General features: G+C 44.2%; 1 protein-coding gene across 4 annotated transcripts; it reads left to right on the top strand.

Annotated features, from left to right (window-relative positions):
• Positions 1–8,709: 8,709 nt before the first annotated feature.
• On the top strand, positions 8,710–15,223 carry LOC144505296 (uncharacterized). 4 transcript variants are annotated; one of them, XM_078231393.1, is made up of 3 exons: positions 8,742–8,793; positions 11,720–11,909; positions 12,756–15,223. In XM_078231393.1, the coding sequence occupies exon 3, from the start codon at positions 13,118–13,120 to the stop codon at positions 13,706–13,708; it is 591 nt and encodes a 196-aa protein (XP_078087519.1). In that variant the 5' UTR covers positions 8,742–8,793; positions 11,720–11,909; positions 12,756–13,117; the 3' UTR covers positions 13,709–15,223. The 4 variants fall into 4 exon arrangements, with proteins under 4 accessions (XP_078087518.1, XP_078087519.1, XP_078087520.1 ...); XM_078231392.1 differs by lacking the exon at positions 11,720–11,909 and having other exon boundaries at positions 8,710–8,793; XM_078231394.1 differs by lacking the exon at positions 11,720–11,909 and having other exon boundaries at positions 8,744–8,808.
• The last annotated feature ends 1,593 nt before the right edge of the window (positions 15,224–16,816 follow it).

Here is a 16,816-nt window from a genome sequence, read left to right on the forward strand (position 1 = left end):
AATTGCTTTGGCAGATAAGGCAAAGGAGAATGTAAAAAGCTTCTACAAATACATAAAGGGCAAAATAGTAACTGGGGAGCGAGTAGGGCCTCTTAAGGATCAACAAGGTCATCTATGTGCAGATCCACAGGTGATAGGTGAGATCCTAAATGAATATTTCTCATTGGTATTTACTGTTGAGAAAGGCATGAATGTTAGGGAACTTGGGGAAATAAATAGTGATGTCTTGAGGAGTGTACATATTACAGACAAGATGGTGCTGGACGTCTTAAAGTGCATCAAGGTAGATAAATTTCCAGGACCTGATGAAGCGTCTCCCAGGGTGTTATGGGACGCTCGGGAGGAAATTGCGAGTCCCCTAGCAGAGATATTTGAATCATCAACAGCCACAAGTGAAGTGCCTGAAGATTGGAGGGTAGCAAATCTTGTGCCTTTGTTTCAGAAAGGCTGCAGGGAAAAGCCTGGGAATTACAGACAGTGAGCCTAACATCTGTAGTGGGTAAGTTGTTAGAAGGTATTCCGAGAGACAGGATCTACAGGCATTTGGACAGGGAAGGACTGATTGGGGACAGTCAGTATGGCTTTTTGAGTGGAAAATCATGTCTCACAAATTTGATTGAGTTTTTTTGAAGAGGTAAGCAAGAAGGTAGATGAGGGAAGTGCAGTAGACGTTGTCTACATGGACAAGGCCTTTGAAAAGGTACCACATGGTAGGTTGCTGCATAAGGTAAATCTCACGGGATCCAGGGCAAGGTACCCAATCCTTGTCTTGACGACAGAAGACAGAGGGTGGTTGTAGACGGTTGTTTTTCAAACTGGAGGCCTGTGACCAGCAGTGTGCCTCAATGATTGGTGCTGGGTTCACTGTTATTTGTTATTTATGTTAATGATTTGGATGAAAATTTAGGAAGCATGGTTAGTAAGTTTGCAGATGACACCAAGATTGGTGGCATAGTAGACAGTGAAGAAGGTTATCTCGGATTGCAATGGGATCTTGATCAATTAGCCCAGTGGCCCGATGAATGGCAGATGGAGTTTAATTTAGATAAATACGAGGTGATGCATTTTGGTAGATCGAATCGGGGCAGGACCTACTCAATTAATGTTATGGCGTTTGGGAAAGTTATAGAACAAAGATCTCTGGGTACAGGTTCATGGCTGCTTGAAAGTGGAGTCACAGATGGACAGGGTGGTGAAGAAGGCATTTGCCATGCTTGGTTTCATTGGTCAGAACATTGAATACAGGAGTTGGAACGACTTGATGTTGTACAAGACATTCCTAAGGCGACACTTGGAATACTGTGTACAGTTCTGGTCACCCTATTATCGAAAGAATGTTATTAAACTAGGAGGAGTGCAGAAGGATTTATAAGATGTTACCAGGACTTGATGGTTTGAGTTATAAGAGAGCCTTGATAGACTAAAAGTTTTTTTCCCTGGAGTGTTGGTGGCTTCAGGGTGATCTTATCGAAATCTAAAAAATAATGAGGAGTATAGATGAGATAGATAGTCAACATTTTCCCAAAGGTAGGGGAGTCTAAAACCAGAGGTCATAGATTTAAGTTGAGAGCGGAGAGATACAAAAGTGTCCAGAGGGACAATGTTTTCACGCAGAGGATAGTGAGTGTCTGGAACGAGCTGCCAGAGGCAGTAGTAGAGGCGGGTACAATTTTGTGTTTTAAAAAGCATTTATACAGTTACATGGGTATGATGGATATAGAGGGATATGGGCCTAATACAGGCAAATGGGACTAGCTTACTGGTAAAAGCTGAGTGGTATGGACAAGTTGGTCTGAAGGGCCTGTTTCCATGCTGTAAACCTCTATGACTCCATAGCCCTTGTACACCAGTCACCGAATGTAAGCATGCAGGTGCAGCATGCAGTAAAAAAGGCAAATGGTACATTGGCCATCATAGTAAGAGGATTTGAGTACAGGAGCAGAGATGTCTTGATGCAATTATTCAGGGCTTTGCTGAGGCCACACCTGGAATATTATGTGTACTTTTCATCTTTTTATCTGAAGAAGGATGTTCTTGCTCTAGAGGGAGTGCAGACAAAGTTTACCACAGTGATCCCTAGAATGGGGGGACTTGCGTATGACGAGAGATTGAATTGGTTCAGATTGTATTTGCTGGAGTTCAGAAGAAGTAACGTTTATTTATTAGTCACAAGTGAGGCTTACATTAACACCTCAATGAAGTTACTGTGAAATTCCCCTAGAATGAGCAGGGAAATTTATAAAATTCAACAGGACCAGACAGGATAGATGCAAGAAGGATGTTCCTGATGATAGGGGTGTCCAGAACCAGGAGTCGCAATCTGAGGATACAGGGTCGATGGTTTAGGACAGGGATGAGGAGAAATTTCTTCATCCAGGGAGTGGTCAGCCTGTAGAAATAGCTACCACACAAGAAGCAGCTGGATAGAACATTTGAGGCGAAGGTAATCAAAGGATATGAGTCGAAGGCAGGATTAGCTGGATGATCAGCCATGATAATGAATGGGGGATAGGATTGAAGGGCCAAATGGCCTCCTCCTGCTTGTATTTTTGATGTTTCGATGACTCCACCAGCTTCCCCTTACCCAACTGGACACCCCACCCCTCCCTTCAATCAACCCTTATACCAACTACCCTCCTGAACCCCTGGCTAACAAGCCAACTTGACACAACTATTCTGACCAATCCTCCCCCACAACCAACCACTCACCCACCAATCCATTCACTCATCCATTAACTAACATTAATTAAAACACTGGACTTTTAACCTTACATGTAGCAACTAGTGCTGTAAATAGGAATGTGCCATCTCTGTCCCGACTCTACTCCAATGGAGCTCCCTGGGGTCAGTGCCCTGAACATCCCAGTAGAAACATGCAGCAGTTTCAGGTTGGGAGAATTTTCGTGCATGGTGCCAATCCGTTTCTCATTTATGCTGCTTAGAAGATCGAGACCCATTTATATTTTAAAGTCCAATTTATGTTTTAATTATTAAATTAAAAATAAGACAAATGCTCACTTGATCAGGTTCAGACTCCTTCACATGAGGTGGCGGGGAGCGGAAACAGATTGGTCCATGAAGGAGTTTAATTCCAGGTCCAGTTCTGTCAGTTACTGGTTTGTACTGAGGCCAGAGGCGAGATCCTCGGCACAAGAATCTGTGAGAATGTTTTCTTTCAGACTCAGGATCGGAGAGAGAAAAATAACAAGAATAAATCTCCAGTGTTTTTCAGTAAACCATTAAAAGCAATAATAATGTACAGTATGAAACATTTAAAAAAGAACAACTTCCATTCATATAAAAGGAAGAAATAATATAAATGCTGCAACTGAAATATAAATAGAATATACTGGAAATACTCAGGAGGTAAGGCAAATATTTGTGAAGAGAGAAACAGAGTTATAAGCTTGTGCTTTCATTAGAACTGGGAAATAGCAATGAATTGACAGATTTGATGTTTGAGGGGGTGGGAGAAAGAAAACAAAATGGAATTGCAGGAGTGATTAAATCACAAAAGGGATTTGCAGGACTGATTAAATCACAAAAGTGATGATGGGGTAAGACAAGAGCACAGGATTCCCATCTCCTTACCCTGAGTCATTGGGGAGGGGCCTGGGATGGTCATTGGCTCAGGAATGGAGTTTGTGGTGGGGCTGAAGCTCATGACTGGGAATTTACTGGAATCTATGATGGCTGATTAAGGGTTGCAGCCCGTTTAGTGCTGCCTCCCGAGAGGTACTCCTCCTGACGGCTCGGGCTCAGAGGGAAATCCTGTTCCCTTCGGATGGGAGGAGAAGATCATCCCATCAAATCAAGTAAGTCTGAATGGAGATTGCTGAGGAGGTGAGCTAGTATCAATGTCCTGATGTGTTCAAAAGATGAGTGCAGCAAAGAATATTAAATTTAAAGCCGTAAATTCGAATAAGGATGAAAGTGAAATTGGTAGTGCAGTAATTTAGCCACACGCCGGTTTCCCGACACCAACACCCTTTATTGTGCACCAAAGGAAAACGTCACTCCCACAGCTTATAGTCAGGCAGTCTTCACCTTGGGACCTGCAACCAGGTCCAAGTAAAGTTACAGGCTTAAGAACCCCCACTGGCTGCTTCCCATTGGGCATACCTCCTTGCTCAATAAGGCAGCTCATACTCCACCAAGCCCGTGGGTATTTCTATTAATAATCCCCCATTGCCTTCGTGCTCATCGTAACATGCCTCCCCCTTAGTCCTGCTGCATGGATGTCATTTTTGGCACTTATCACTCAGGTGGATGTCCGTTCAAGGTGGCGTTGGGTCAGATGGTGTAAAGCGAACAGGGGACCTTCTTTTCTAGAGGGAGCATCGTAGAATTACCAAAGCAGGTTCCTCCTCGGGTTCTACTTCAGTTCAATGGCCCAGTTCTTCAGCCTCCATCACCTAGTCTGTACCTTCGCTATCTGGAGACGCCAACGCGGAATTGGTTTCAACCCAAGGGCTGTCACTGGCAGCAGTTTTTGCCATGGCTAATGGTGTGCGTGGCACAGGCAAGGACTCCCTGCTTCTGAAATGGTCTGTTTTATGGTTTTACCTGAATGTTGATGTTGTAAGATACTGATCCCATTTATTCCATAATGATCCTTGGGTTCCATTCCTGAAGTTGCTTACATGAACCAGATCACCTGTTGCAAAAGTTCTTTCTGTCCTCGTGGAATCAAATTTTCCTTTTTGGTTTTGTTGAAGTAGAAACTTTTCCTGCTTCCTAACTGTGAAAGATAGACTCTACAAAATTTGTTCCGTCAATATAACAAGGATTTATTTAAGAATAACTGCATGCAGTATATGGCTGAAACTTGGGGTCAGAGAGCAGTTGACACAGCTGCTGATTCTTCCACAAGTCCGCAATTACACAGAGAAACGGTTCAGTATTTATACATAATTATTATCAGTTTTCGTGACCAGAGCATATTCAGGAATTCGATTAGTAATAGAACCGTGAGCAATATCATTAATCAGGTTTTAACTTGCTGACCTACCAGATCTCGTTGTCCCATTATTCATACCCTTATCTTGTTCTTTGATGGAACAGAAGAAGGTCGGTGACTCCTTCCTCCCTGACCTTATCTTGTTTTATTTACTCATACAGCCTTATTAACTTTTACAGGGGTCTGGCATTTTGAAATAGCTTTGGTCAGCCGTTCTTTATATTGTAACAAATAGTTGACCAATTTTCCCATCATGCCCTTACTTAGTTCATACAACTTCACAGTTTTCCTGTTGGGATTACACCTTCCCCGCCAAGTTTGGGAATAATAAACACAATCTGGTATGAAACCATTGTCCCACAAACAGCTCTGTTGGAGCAACTGAGCTGTTGTTGTTGTGCAGTGTGGTCCCATAATCAAAAAAAAGTCATGCCAGTTTAGTCTCTACGGATGCTGCTAGTTTTTTCTTCATACCAATTTTGAAGGTTTGAACCACTCATTCTGCAAGCCCATTTGATGATGGATGATCAGGTGCAGTCCGTATGTGTTGAATGCCAATGGAGAGCATGAAGCTCTGTAAATCACCACGAGTAAGGCCACACCTTTATTGGAAATTAGGACTTATGGTATTCCATGTGTGCTGCAATTTCTTGATCATATCCTACATAGCCATCGAGCTCATGCAGTGCACCTCTGACCTCTTGGAGTGTACATCCACCATGATTAAAAACATATAACCCATAAAGAGACTTACAAAGTCCGCATGCACACACACCCATGACCTACCAGCCCACTCCCATGAATGTAGGGTAGCTGAAGGTGGGAGTTTTATTTTCCTGGCATAGATCACATTGCGTTACCACATCTAATATATTGGAATCAAGATGAAGCTGATATCAGAATCAAGATCAGGCCACCAGATAAAAGCAAATTACTACGGATGCTAGAATCTGAAACCAAAAGAGAAAATGCTGGAAAATCTCAGCAGGTCTGGTAGCATCTGTATTGAGAGAAAATAACTGACGTTTTGAGCCCAGATGACCCTTTGTCATCCAAGCTCGACAAGGTTTGACAAAGGGTCATCTGGACTATGAACGTCAGCTCTTTTCTCTCCTTACAGATGCTGCCAGACCTGCTGAGATTTTCCAGCATTTTCTCTTTTGGTTTCAGGCCATCAAATGTGGCCTGGCCAGCATCTTCATTTTTGATACTTCTGGGTGGCCATTATGTAGTTCTATTAATATTTGACATTGTCCTGGCAGCAGAAGAATTACTCGGGACCCCCAAATAATGATCTCAACCTCAGCCCTCATTTCTGTACAGGGTGGTTGAAATCCCCTGTGTCAAATCATGTGCCTCATGTTGGAGAGTTGGATCTTTTTGGGTCGAGGCTTCAATTTGCCTTGCTGACACTTGCAAGGTCTCCAAAAAGATCAGAGTCATCCACCCTCTTCTATTGCTGGTAAAGGAGTCAGGCTCAGTGCATCCGCATTAGTTATCAGGGTCCCAGGGCAGTGTTCCAGAATATATTCATAAGCTGCCAATGTACAGAACTGTATCTGAATGCAGGTGATTGGGACAAATGGCTTTGTCCTTTTAAAAGAGGCCGAGTAAGGTCCGTAACTATAAAAATACCATCCATTGCAGATGTATTGCTGGAACTTCTTCACACCGAAACCTTTCTTTTAAAATGTGAAATATTGTTGTTCTGCATCCGAGTGGGTCCTGGAAGCATACGTGATGGGCTTCTCCGTTTCATCTTTCCAGCAATGTGACAGCAATGAATCAACCCCGTATAGGGAAATGCCACAGATTAAAATAAGTTCTTTCTTCCGGCCAGTAAATTGATTTCAGTAATTGATGTTTAACCTTAGAAAGAGCTTCTGCTTGTGGCGCTTCTCAAGACCATCTTGCTACCTGTTAACTAAGCGAACAGATCTTCGATCCGGGGCACGGAGGACCTATCAAATTTGGAGACCCGGTTGACTGTCAGTTTAGAGTCCCTGCTAAGATGAACTGATTTGTCAAGCTTACAAACATGGATGTGGCCCATTCTGCAAATTGCACAGGCCTTATTAGGCCCAAACTTTCAAGGCACCCTAGTTCAGTTTCCACCTTCTCCAGCATGGAGTAAGGGACTGGTCTGGCTCTGAATTACCTTGGTGCAACATCAGGATTAACACAGATCTGGGCCTTGGCTCCTTCTATTTTCCCCTGGCCCTCCTGAAAAACTCCAGGGTACCTACTGACAACCTTGTACAATCCCCCCATGCCTTGCCTGAAGATCTCCAACCAGTTAAACCGAATCTGCATCCACTCTGTTAAGTCACTCAGCATCTTTGTGCATTTCAATATGGTCACCTCTCAATCTTCTAAACACCAATATGTATCAGCCCAATTTGGTCAATCATTTTTTCATAAAATAAAAGCCTTAATCCCAGGAATCAGTTCAGTGAACCTTCTCTGAACTGGTTCAAGTTCAGTTATATCCTTTGTTAAGTAAAAGGACAAAAGCTACACACCTTACTTAAAATGTGGTCTAACTGAGGCTCTCTAAAACTGTAGCAAAACTTCCCTAGTTATATATTTTATTTCCCTTGTGATACAAACATAAGAAATAGGAGCAGGAGCAGGCCACTCAGTCCTTTGAGCCCGCTCCACCATTCAGTAAGATCATAGCTTCTCTTTTACTTCAACGTCATTTTCCTGCACTATGTTGGCATCCCTTGATATTTTTAATATGTCGGAATCTATATTGAAGAGAGCACGTGATTTCAGGGAAAGAACCAGAACAGATCTTGCAATTCTTATGCCAATAGAAGATAAAGCAATGGAGCTGGGAGACCCGAAGCAATCTAAGCACAATCACTGACGGTGAGATGAGCTGTGGAGCTGAGAGACAGAGTGGTTCAAGGGAACAAGAGACCCTCTGGTCATCACACAATGTAGTGCTTGTGTGTCCATCACTGGTAGTACAAAGTAGTCTGAAGGACATGTAGAATGCACACTCTCCTCGGATCACTCTTCTCTCTCACAGAAGTCAAGGCCTGCCACGATGAGGACAACCATCAACCTCTGAGAAGGAGGAGATTTTGGGACTGACATTGACTAGGCTGAGGATCAGAGAAGTAAATAACAGGTGCAAGTTTTGGGACATCAATCCCATGGATGTTTGTGCCAATGATGTGGAGCAACAATGTGATGGTGCACACTAAGTACCCCACCTCCTCCTTAGAGGTGGATGACTGCCCCTGATCATAACAGCCCTTGAGTGAGAGAGAGTGAAGTAACAATGGGCAATTGTCCAAATATTTCCTTCATGCGATGTGGGCATCACTGGGAAGGGCATAACTTGTTGCCCATCCCTAATTACCCTTGAACTGAGTGGCTTGCTGGGTCATTTCAGGGGACAGTTTGAATCAGCCATATAGTTGCCCGAACTCTGTAAGAAGCACAAATTTCCTTCCATAAAGGGCACTGGTCATCTTTATGGGTTTTTATAAGTGACAATAATTTCGAGTCACTCTTAAAGAGATGAGCTTTCAATTCCAGATTTTATGAATTGCAATGAAATTCCACCAGCTTCTACGGTAGGATTTGCAACCACTGCACGAGCCTGGATCTCTGCTCCATTGAGAGAGATCCGGGCTTAGCCCCGCCCCTCATTCTCTCCGATTGGTTGACGGACCACCGGCTCGCTTTTGGTCCTCCAGCCCCGCCTCCTTTTCCTGTTGGTCCGGAACTGCTGTCAATTATCTGGGCATTTTGAGCTGGAGTATGCGCACTAACGATGATGGCGCAAGACTGAGGTGATTGGTGTCAACGGTGTGCAGGTAAATTAAAGTCGGGTGAGTGATGAGAGAGGAATGGATGAAGCCGGCAATTGGGCTCGAAGCTTTCGTATAAACGCCGCGTGTCGACACTAACACTCGAATTCAGATACCGGATGCGGCATTTGAACTGGAGTCAGATGCTCGGGTTTTTCCAGGTGACAGCTTCAGAAACTGACGCCATCTTTAAAGTGGTGCTTCTAATATGTGCTCCTCCTTCTTCAACCGGGCTTTTCCACCTACAGTTGTTGATAGGGCCCGCAACAGCGTGCGGTCCATCTTCTATACCATGACCCTCACCCCCTCCATTCCCTGCCAGAATAAGGGTAGTTTTCACCCCACCAGCCTCCGCATGCAAAGCATAATTCTCTGCCATTTTTGCCAACTCCAGCATGATGCCATCACCAAACACATCTTCTCTTCACTCCCTCAGTTAGCATTCCACAGAGACCGTTACCTCCGGGATTACCTAGTCCACTCCTCCACTATACTCAACACCTCTCCCGTCACTCATGGCACCTTCCCATGTAATCGCAGAAGGTGTAACACCAACGGTAGCACAGTGGTTACCACTGCTGCTTCACAGCTCCAGGGACCCGGGTTCGATTCCCGGCTTGGGTCACTGTCTGTATGGAGTTTGCACATTCTCCTCGTGTCTGCGTGGGTTTCCTCCGGGTGCTCCGGTTTCCTCCCACAGTCCAAAGATGTGCGGGTTAGGTTGATTGGCCATGCTAAAATTGCCCTTAGTGTGCTGGGATGTGTAGGTTAGAGGGATTAGCAGGTACATGTGTAGGGATATGGGGGTGGGGCCTGGGTGGGATTGCGGTCGGTGCAGACTCGATGGGCCGAATGGCCTCTTTCTGTACTGTAGGGATTCTAAATTCTAAAACCTGCCTCTTTACCTTTTCCATGCTTACCATCCAAGGTCCAAAACACTAAGTCCTGGCAAAGCAGCGTTTCACTTGCACCTCTTTCAATTTGGTCTATTGCATTCGCTGCTCCAGATGTGGTCTCCTCTATATCGCAGAGACCAAACGCAGACTGGGTGATTGCTTTCCTTCGGTCTGTATGCAATCAGGACTCTGACCTTCTCGTTGCTTGCCATTTTAACACATGATCGGTTGACGAAGGAAGGGCCGTGGATGTCGTCTATATGGATTTCAGTAAGGCATTTGACAAAGTCCCTCATGGCAGGTTGGTTAAGAAGGTTAAGGCTCATGGGATACAAGGAGAGGTGGCTAGATGGGTAGAAAACTGGCTTGGCCACAGGAGACAGAGGGTAGCAGTCGAAGGGTCTTTTTCCGGCTAGAGGTCTGTGACCAGTGGTGTTCCGCAGGGCTCTGTACTGGGACCTCTGCTATTTGTGATATATATAAATGATTTGGAAGAAGGTGTAACTGGTGTTATCAGCAAGTTTGTGGATGACACGAAGATGGCTGGACTTGCGGATAGCGATGAACATTGTCGGACAATACAGCAGGATATAGATAGGCTGGAAAATTGAGCGGAGAAATGGCAGATGGAATTTAATCTGGATAAATGCAAAGTGATGCATTTTGGAAGAACTAATGTAGGGGGGTAGTTATACAATAAATGGCAGAGCCATCAAGAGTATAGAAACACAGAGGGACAAGTCCACAAATCCTTGAAGGTGGCAGCACAGGTGGAGAAGGTGGTGAAGAAGGCATATGGTACGCTTGCCTTTATAGGACGGGGTATAGAGTATAAAAGCTGGAGTCTGATGTTGCAGCTGGTTAGGGCACATTTGGAGTATTGCGTCCAGTTCTGGTTGCCGCACTACCAGAAGAACGTGGAGGCTTTAGAGAGTGCAGAGAAGGTTTACCAGGATGTTGCCTGGTATGGAGGGTCTTAGCTATGAGGAGAGATTGGGTAAACTGGGCTTGTTCTCCCTGGAAAGATGAAGAATGAGGGGAGACCTAATAGAGGTGTACAAAATTATGAAGGGTATAGATAGGGTGAACAATGGGGAGCTTTTTCCCAGGTCGGAGATGACAATTACGAGGGGTCACGGGCTCAAGGTGAGAGGGGTGAGGTATAACTCAGATATCAGAGGGACGTTTTTTACACAGAGAGTGGTGGGGGCCTGGAATGTGCTGCCAAGTAGGGTGGTGGAGGCAGACACGCTGGCATTGTTTAAGACTTACCTGGATGGTCACATGAGCAGTCTGGGAATGGAGGGATACAAACAAATGGTCTAGTTGGACCAAGGAGCGGCACAGACCTGGAGGGCCGAAGGGTCTGTTTCCTGTGCTGTACGGTTCTTTGTTCTTTGTTCTTTGATCCTGCTCCCATGCCCACATGTCTGTCCTTGGCCTGCTGCAATGTTCCAGTGAAGCTCAACGCAAATTGGAGAAACAGCATCTCATCTTCCAGCTAGGTTCATTACAGCCTTCCCGTCTGAGCATCGAAGTCAACAGCTTCCGATGATTCGCCCTACCCCACCTCGACCCCTTTGTTTTCATTTTATTTAATTTTTAACTGTTCGCTATCTTTTTTTTATTCTCTTTATTTCCCCCCACTCTTTCCCATATGTTATCCCTCCTTTCCTTATCTTTTCTCCCCCTTTGCTTCCCTTTTCCCCCTTTTTTCTCAATTTTACTTCTCTCTCACCCAGCTTCTCCATTCCCCCACATCTTCATCTGTCACAGCTTACCCTCTGATTTCAGCTCTGCCATTTGGCCATTCACACTTTCTATTCCCTCTATGGATGCCATTAGCAGCCTTTCCCTTTGTTTTTGTGGCTATGACTCATTTTTCATTCCCTCACCCTACAGAATACATGTCTCCCATTTTCTATGCCTTTTACCTTTGACAAAGGGCTATCTGGAGTCAAACCGTCGGCTCTTTTCTCTCCTTACAGATGCTGCCAGACCTGCTTAAATTTTCCAGCATTTTCTCTTGGTTTCAGATCCCAGCATCCGCAGGAATTTGCTTTTATCCAGAGGGAGCGGTGAAGCCAGAGGCTGGACATTGGGTGGATTTGCAAACATTTTGTGGATCTGCAAAGTTTCAGGATCAGTGTCAGCTCCGTGGTTTGCAGCTGTACGGCTCCTCCATCCTGGGGACAGGCCCAGATTAATGATCACCATCCTGGTTCAGTGAGTGGAAGATGGTTGATATGAGAGGACGGGGGAGGAGGGACAATAGGTCAGTCTACTTCGGGTGGATTCTGATCTCTAGGCCGGAAGGAAACCCTGGGAGGTGGGTGGAGAGGATTCAGAAACACCTGCTGGAGGCCCCAAACCCTCAATGAAACCTACAGATCCTGTTTTTGCATCTCCAGAATTTTCTTGCTTTACATGTTACCATCTTGGTGAAGCAATATAAATTGGGCGGGGCTTCAGAGTCCCAGTGACCAGGAGGGAAAACAATTGATTAATTGATTATATTCAATCTGCACAAGGAACTTGAGAACTGTGCCCAACCAGAGTGGAGGAGAGAGACAATTGGGAGTGGAGGAAAAGAATGGCGGAAGTGGTGTGATGGATTTGATATGGTGGCCAACTCCTGTGGAGAAAATTGATGGACAGTTTGCCATGAGAGTCCAATTGAATGGGTGGGAAGGTATTGGGTTAGGTGCTATCACTGCTGTAAAGGCAATGAGGTGGGGTAGGGGTGCAGTGCTGTTGGTTGCAGTGCTATTGGAAGACAGAACCAGTGGGGGACGGGGTACTGTGCAACCAGAATCGGCCAGTTTATGGCACAAATAGTGTTCTGGAACCATGAAGCCCAGGACTGCTCTCAAATATGGAACAATCCTGTGAAATATTGCACAGCTGGTCAGTCTGGGGTTTGCATTCCAGCACAGGGAGGAGGGAGAGTGTGTGAAACGAGGATTTCATGTGAAGGCAATGATGAAAACATTTTCCATTGAATCTGGAATTATCTGTTTAGAATTTCTATCCTGTATTTACAGTGATGAGTTCTGTGAACTTCTTTTCCAGGATATTCCTGGGTGGATTTACAGACAAGGAGCTCAAACCAAACATCACAGCATGATCTCACAGAGACCCTCAGTTCACTAGGACCTGAATATCATCAGATTTGCAATGTGAAAAGAGAAATATTTGTCTTTTCTGTCTGTGGGAGAACTTTTCAAAGATCAGCATAACTGGAAAAGCACCGAATCACACACATGCCCGAGTGATAGTGTTCCATTGGCTGACTATGGAAAGAGCTTTAACCAGTTGAAGAGGCTGAAAAACATCTCACACCATTTACAGGGAGGAGAAACTGTTCATGTGTTCCATGTGTGGGCAACGTTTCAACTGATTGACCAAGCAGGAGACTCAAAGGCACTGACGCAATGGAGAAACCGTGGAAATGTGAAGACTGTGGTAAAGGATTCAATTATCCATCCCGGTTGGAAATCCATCGACGCGTTCACACCGGGGAGAGACCATTCTCCTGCTCGGAGTGTGGGAAGGGATTCGCTCAGTCATCTAGTCTTCGCTCACACCAGCGAGTTCACATTGAGAAGAAGCCATTCAGCTGCACAACCTGTGGACTGAAGTTCAAATCTTCATCCATCCTCACTGAACACCAGCGAATTCACACAGCATCGAGACTATTCACTTGCTTTGTGTGTGGGCAGAGATTCGGTGAAGTACTCGACCTCCAGTCACACCATCAAACACACACCAAGGAGAAGCCATTCAGCTGCACTTCCTGTGGAAAGAGTTTCAGGCAGTCGAGCGACATTTACGAACACCAACGCACTCACACTGGGGAGAAACCATTCACCTGCTCCGTATGTGGGAAGGGATTTGCTTGGTCATCCCAACTACTGACACATCAGCGAGTTCACACCGGAGACAGACCTTTCACCTGTTCCTTGTGTGGGGCAGGATTCACTCAGTCACATCACCTACTGAGGCACGAGCAAATTCACAAGTGAGAGCAGAGATTGGAGTTTGCTGTTTTTGCTGCTGTTAATCACATTCAGGACTGATAGTCTGACAATATTGCGTTTGTTTCTGCAGATGTTCACAATCCCATAACTGGCAGCAGATGTCATTGACTTTCAGCCTGCAATGTCCCCATCATCTGTGATCTTTCCCCTGAATACAACTCTCTCAAGGAACTTCACAATAAAACTGTGAACTTTTACTCCAATCCTAAATTGGTCTTTGATGCAAAAAGTACCGTTCAGTTTCTGAGAGATTCAACTGATTAACATCTCCCATTAGAAAGTGCTGATTAATCCTTGCTGACAATTATTTCTGACTCCCACTTTCTTCACAGTGACACCTCCATTGTGTGATTAACTTATGAAGGAAGAAGAAACAAAATTATAAAATATTTTACAAGAGCATCAATAAAAACTTCTTCAATCAACATTGATATTGACGAAGTTTGGAAGTTACTGAGTTGAATCATTCTGGCACAGCGGGAGCAACATTTGGTAAAGGTGGAACTTGCAACAAAAACTGGTTTGAGAATTGTGCAGCAGAGATGATATCTGTCACTGAAGCAAAAGCAAATCCTATCTGATACGCAACATAAACCCAACAGCCGGGTTCTGTGTGTAGTGTTGGTTGCCATGTTGTAGAAAGCACATAGAAACGCTGGACAGGGTGCAGAGAAAAATGAACAAGAATGATCATGGAAATGCCAGAGGAAAAGATGAACAAACTGGATCATTTTCCCTTGAAGAAAGCCATCTGAGGGTTTACCTGAGAGGTCTTTAAATTGCTATAAGGTTTTGACAGCGAATACAGAAGATATTTATTATTGGTCGGAATTGATTAAGATTAACAGTGAAATTGCTTTAAAATAAAAAGTGAGATGGGATTGAGAAGAACAACTGTCTGAAGTGATTTTGATGTGTGAATTAGTATACCAGTGAGAAAAGCATGTTTTTATCTATGTGACTAAGGGAGAAAAATTGAGTACAGAAGAGGTTAACTTCAACATGGAGATTTAAGGAAAGTACACTTGTATACTAAAAGCAAGGTCCATGGGGGGCTAATATCAAAGTGAATAAATGATTTATTCACAGCATTATTAACTGGAGAGAAAGGCAGTATCAAGGCCTCACCCAGCTGCAGAAAAGTCTTCCAAAAACAAGTTACTGTTGCAAGGCGGCTGGTTAGAATCCAAAACTCAAACAGAGAAGATTACATCTTTGCTGAAACTGTAGATGGTTTTCCCAAATGTTGAAAACGTAGTGTGGTAACTATCTGTTGAGTTTAGCTAAAAGAGTTGTATATTATCGGATGTTGTTTGGGTAATGGGGGATCTCAAAAGTTCAGGAAATGTACATACGTGGGACCAAAGGGGTAACTTCATGTGATGCTGAATGTGTGTATTTGTATAGCCATCAGTGTAGTTAAGTGTAAGGTTGTGTATTATACTCCTTTTTGTCCTGTGTTTATTTTTCCCTTTTAAGCTAATAAATATTCTTTATTAATTGATCACAAATGACTGGACCATTACTCCCTGGGATGCACGTCATTTCTCACTATATACCAAATTAAATTACATTTTGGGATAGCCTCACATTTAACATCAGCAATGTGGGGAAGTCCATTATTGGAAAAAAAAACTTATTTGCCCAGAAAATGGTGAAAATGTGGAACTCACTACCACAGGGAGTAGGTGAAATGAATAATATCAATGTACTGATGAGGGAGAGGGCATCTCTGTGCTGTATTTCCTGTGTAATCCTATGTAAGGCTTCAACTGATTGTCCAACCAGGAGAGATACAAGGACACCCACAACTGGGAGAAACCATGGAAATGTGGGGACTGTGGGAAGGAATTCAGTTCTCCATCTCAGCCTGAAACTCAGTGGTGCCATCAAACTGAGGAAAATACACTCACATGCAGTGTTATGGGAAGAGATTCAGCGAATCATCCAACTTCCAGAAACACCAGAGCATTCACAGCGAGGGGAAACCATAACACTTACTCCGTTTGTGTAAAGATTCACTCAGTCACCCAGGTACAGTCTGTAAGAATTATGTTCTTTCTCTCTGTGTTAATATAATCGAGGAATTATGTTATTTCTTTGTGTATTAATGTAACCGAGAGGAGTTGTGTTCTTTACGTGTTAATGTAGGCTGTAGGAATTGTGTGTTCTTTCTTTGCTTGTGTTAGTTTATAAGGTTGGATCTGTGGGAGTGATGCTGTATTTTGACCTGGTTTGTACTAGTTTTGAGCTGTCAGATTGTGGAAGTGCAGAAATTATCTGTAATCACGGAGGAATGTGCAAGCTCGCATGAACAGGTGAATGCTGTTCACATGAACAAAGCTATGATTGAACAGTAATATAATCTTACAGTGCAGAAGGAGGCCATTCAGCCCATCGAAGCTGCACCGACCACAATCCCACCAAGGTTCTATTCCCAAACCCCATGCATTTATCCTAACTAGTCCCCCTGACACTAAGGGGCAATTTAGCATTGCCAATCCACCTAACCAGCATATCCTTGGACTGCAGGAGGAAACCGAAGCACCCGGAGGAAACCCATGCAGACACAGGGAGAATGTGCAAACTCCACACAGACAATGATCCAAGCTGGGAATCAAACCCGGGTCCCTGGCACTCTGAGGCAGCAGTGCTAGCCACCGTGCCACCCCTCTCTAGTGAAATGAAAGACTATTCCAATTGGTCGCTTCAGTGGAGCTAGTGGGGGGATGTTTCCGGCATAAGAACAGATCTTACAAGGGGAACAAAGCAAAGAAGACAGAAAATTTAAGAAAGAAGTAAGAAAGCTGGAAACTACACAAGAAAACCAGAAGCTATGAGTAAAGAAGTGCAATCTGCTGGCCAGATAGGATGTGGGATGTGTATAGTTCACGTTGTGCTGTAAATCTCAGCCTTTACCTTTAATCTATAAGTTTGTCCTGCCTTTCTCTCAATGAAGCTGCTCAGTATCTGAACTTTATTGTCACGTCCATTCCTGTTGTAAGTAAGGGCTTCAATCCCTAACTCGGGGGTTCATACCAGGCAGATGTTTCTCATCTTATAGAGTCATAGAGGTTTACAGCATGGAAACAG

The sequence above is a fragment of the Mustelus asterias genome, chromosome 16 (assembly GCF_964213995.1).
Source record: "Mustelus asterias chromosome 16, sMusAst1.hap1.1, whole genome shotgun sequence".
In the NCBI taxonomy this organism is placed as follows: Eukaryota; Metazoa; Chordata; class Chondrichthyes; order Carcharhiniformes; family Triakidae; genus Mustelus; species Mustelus asterias.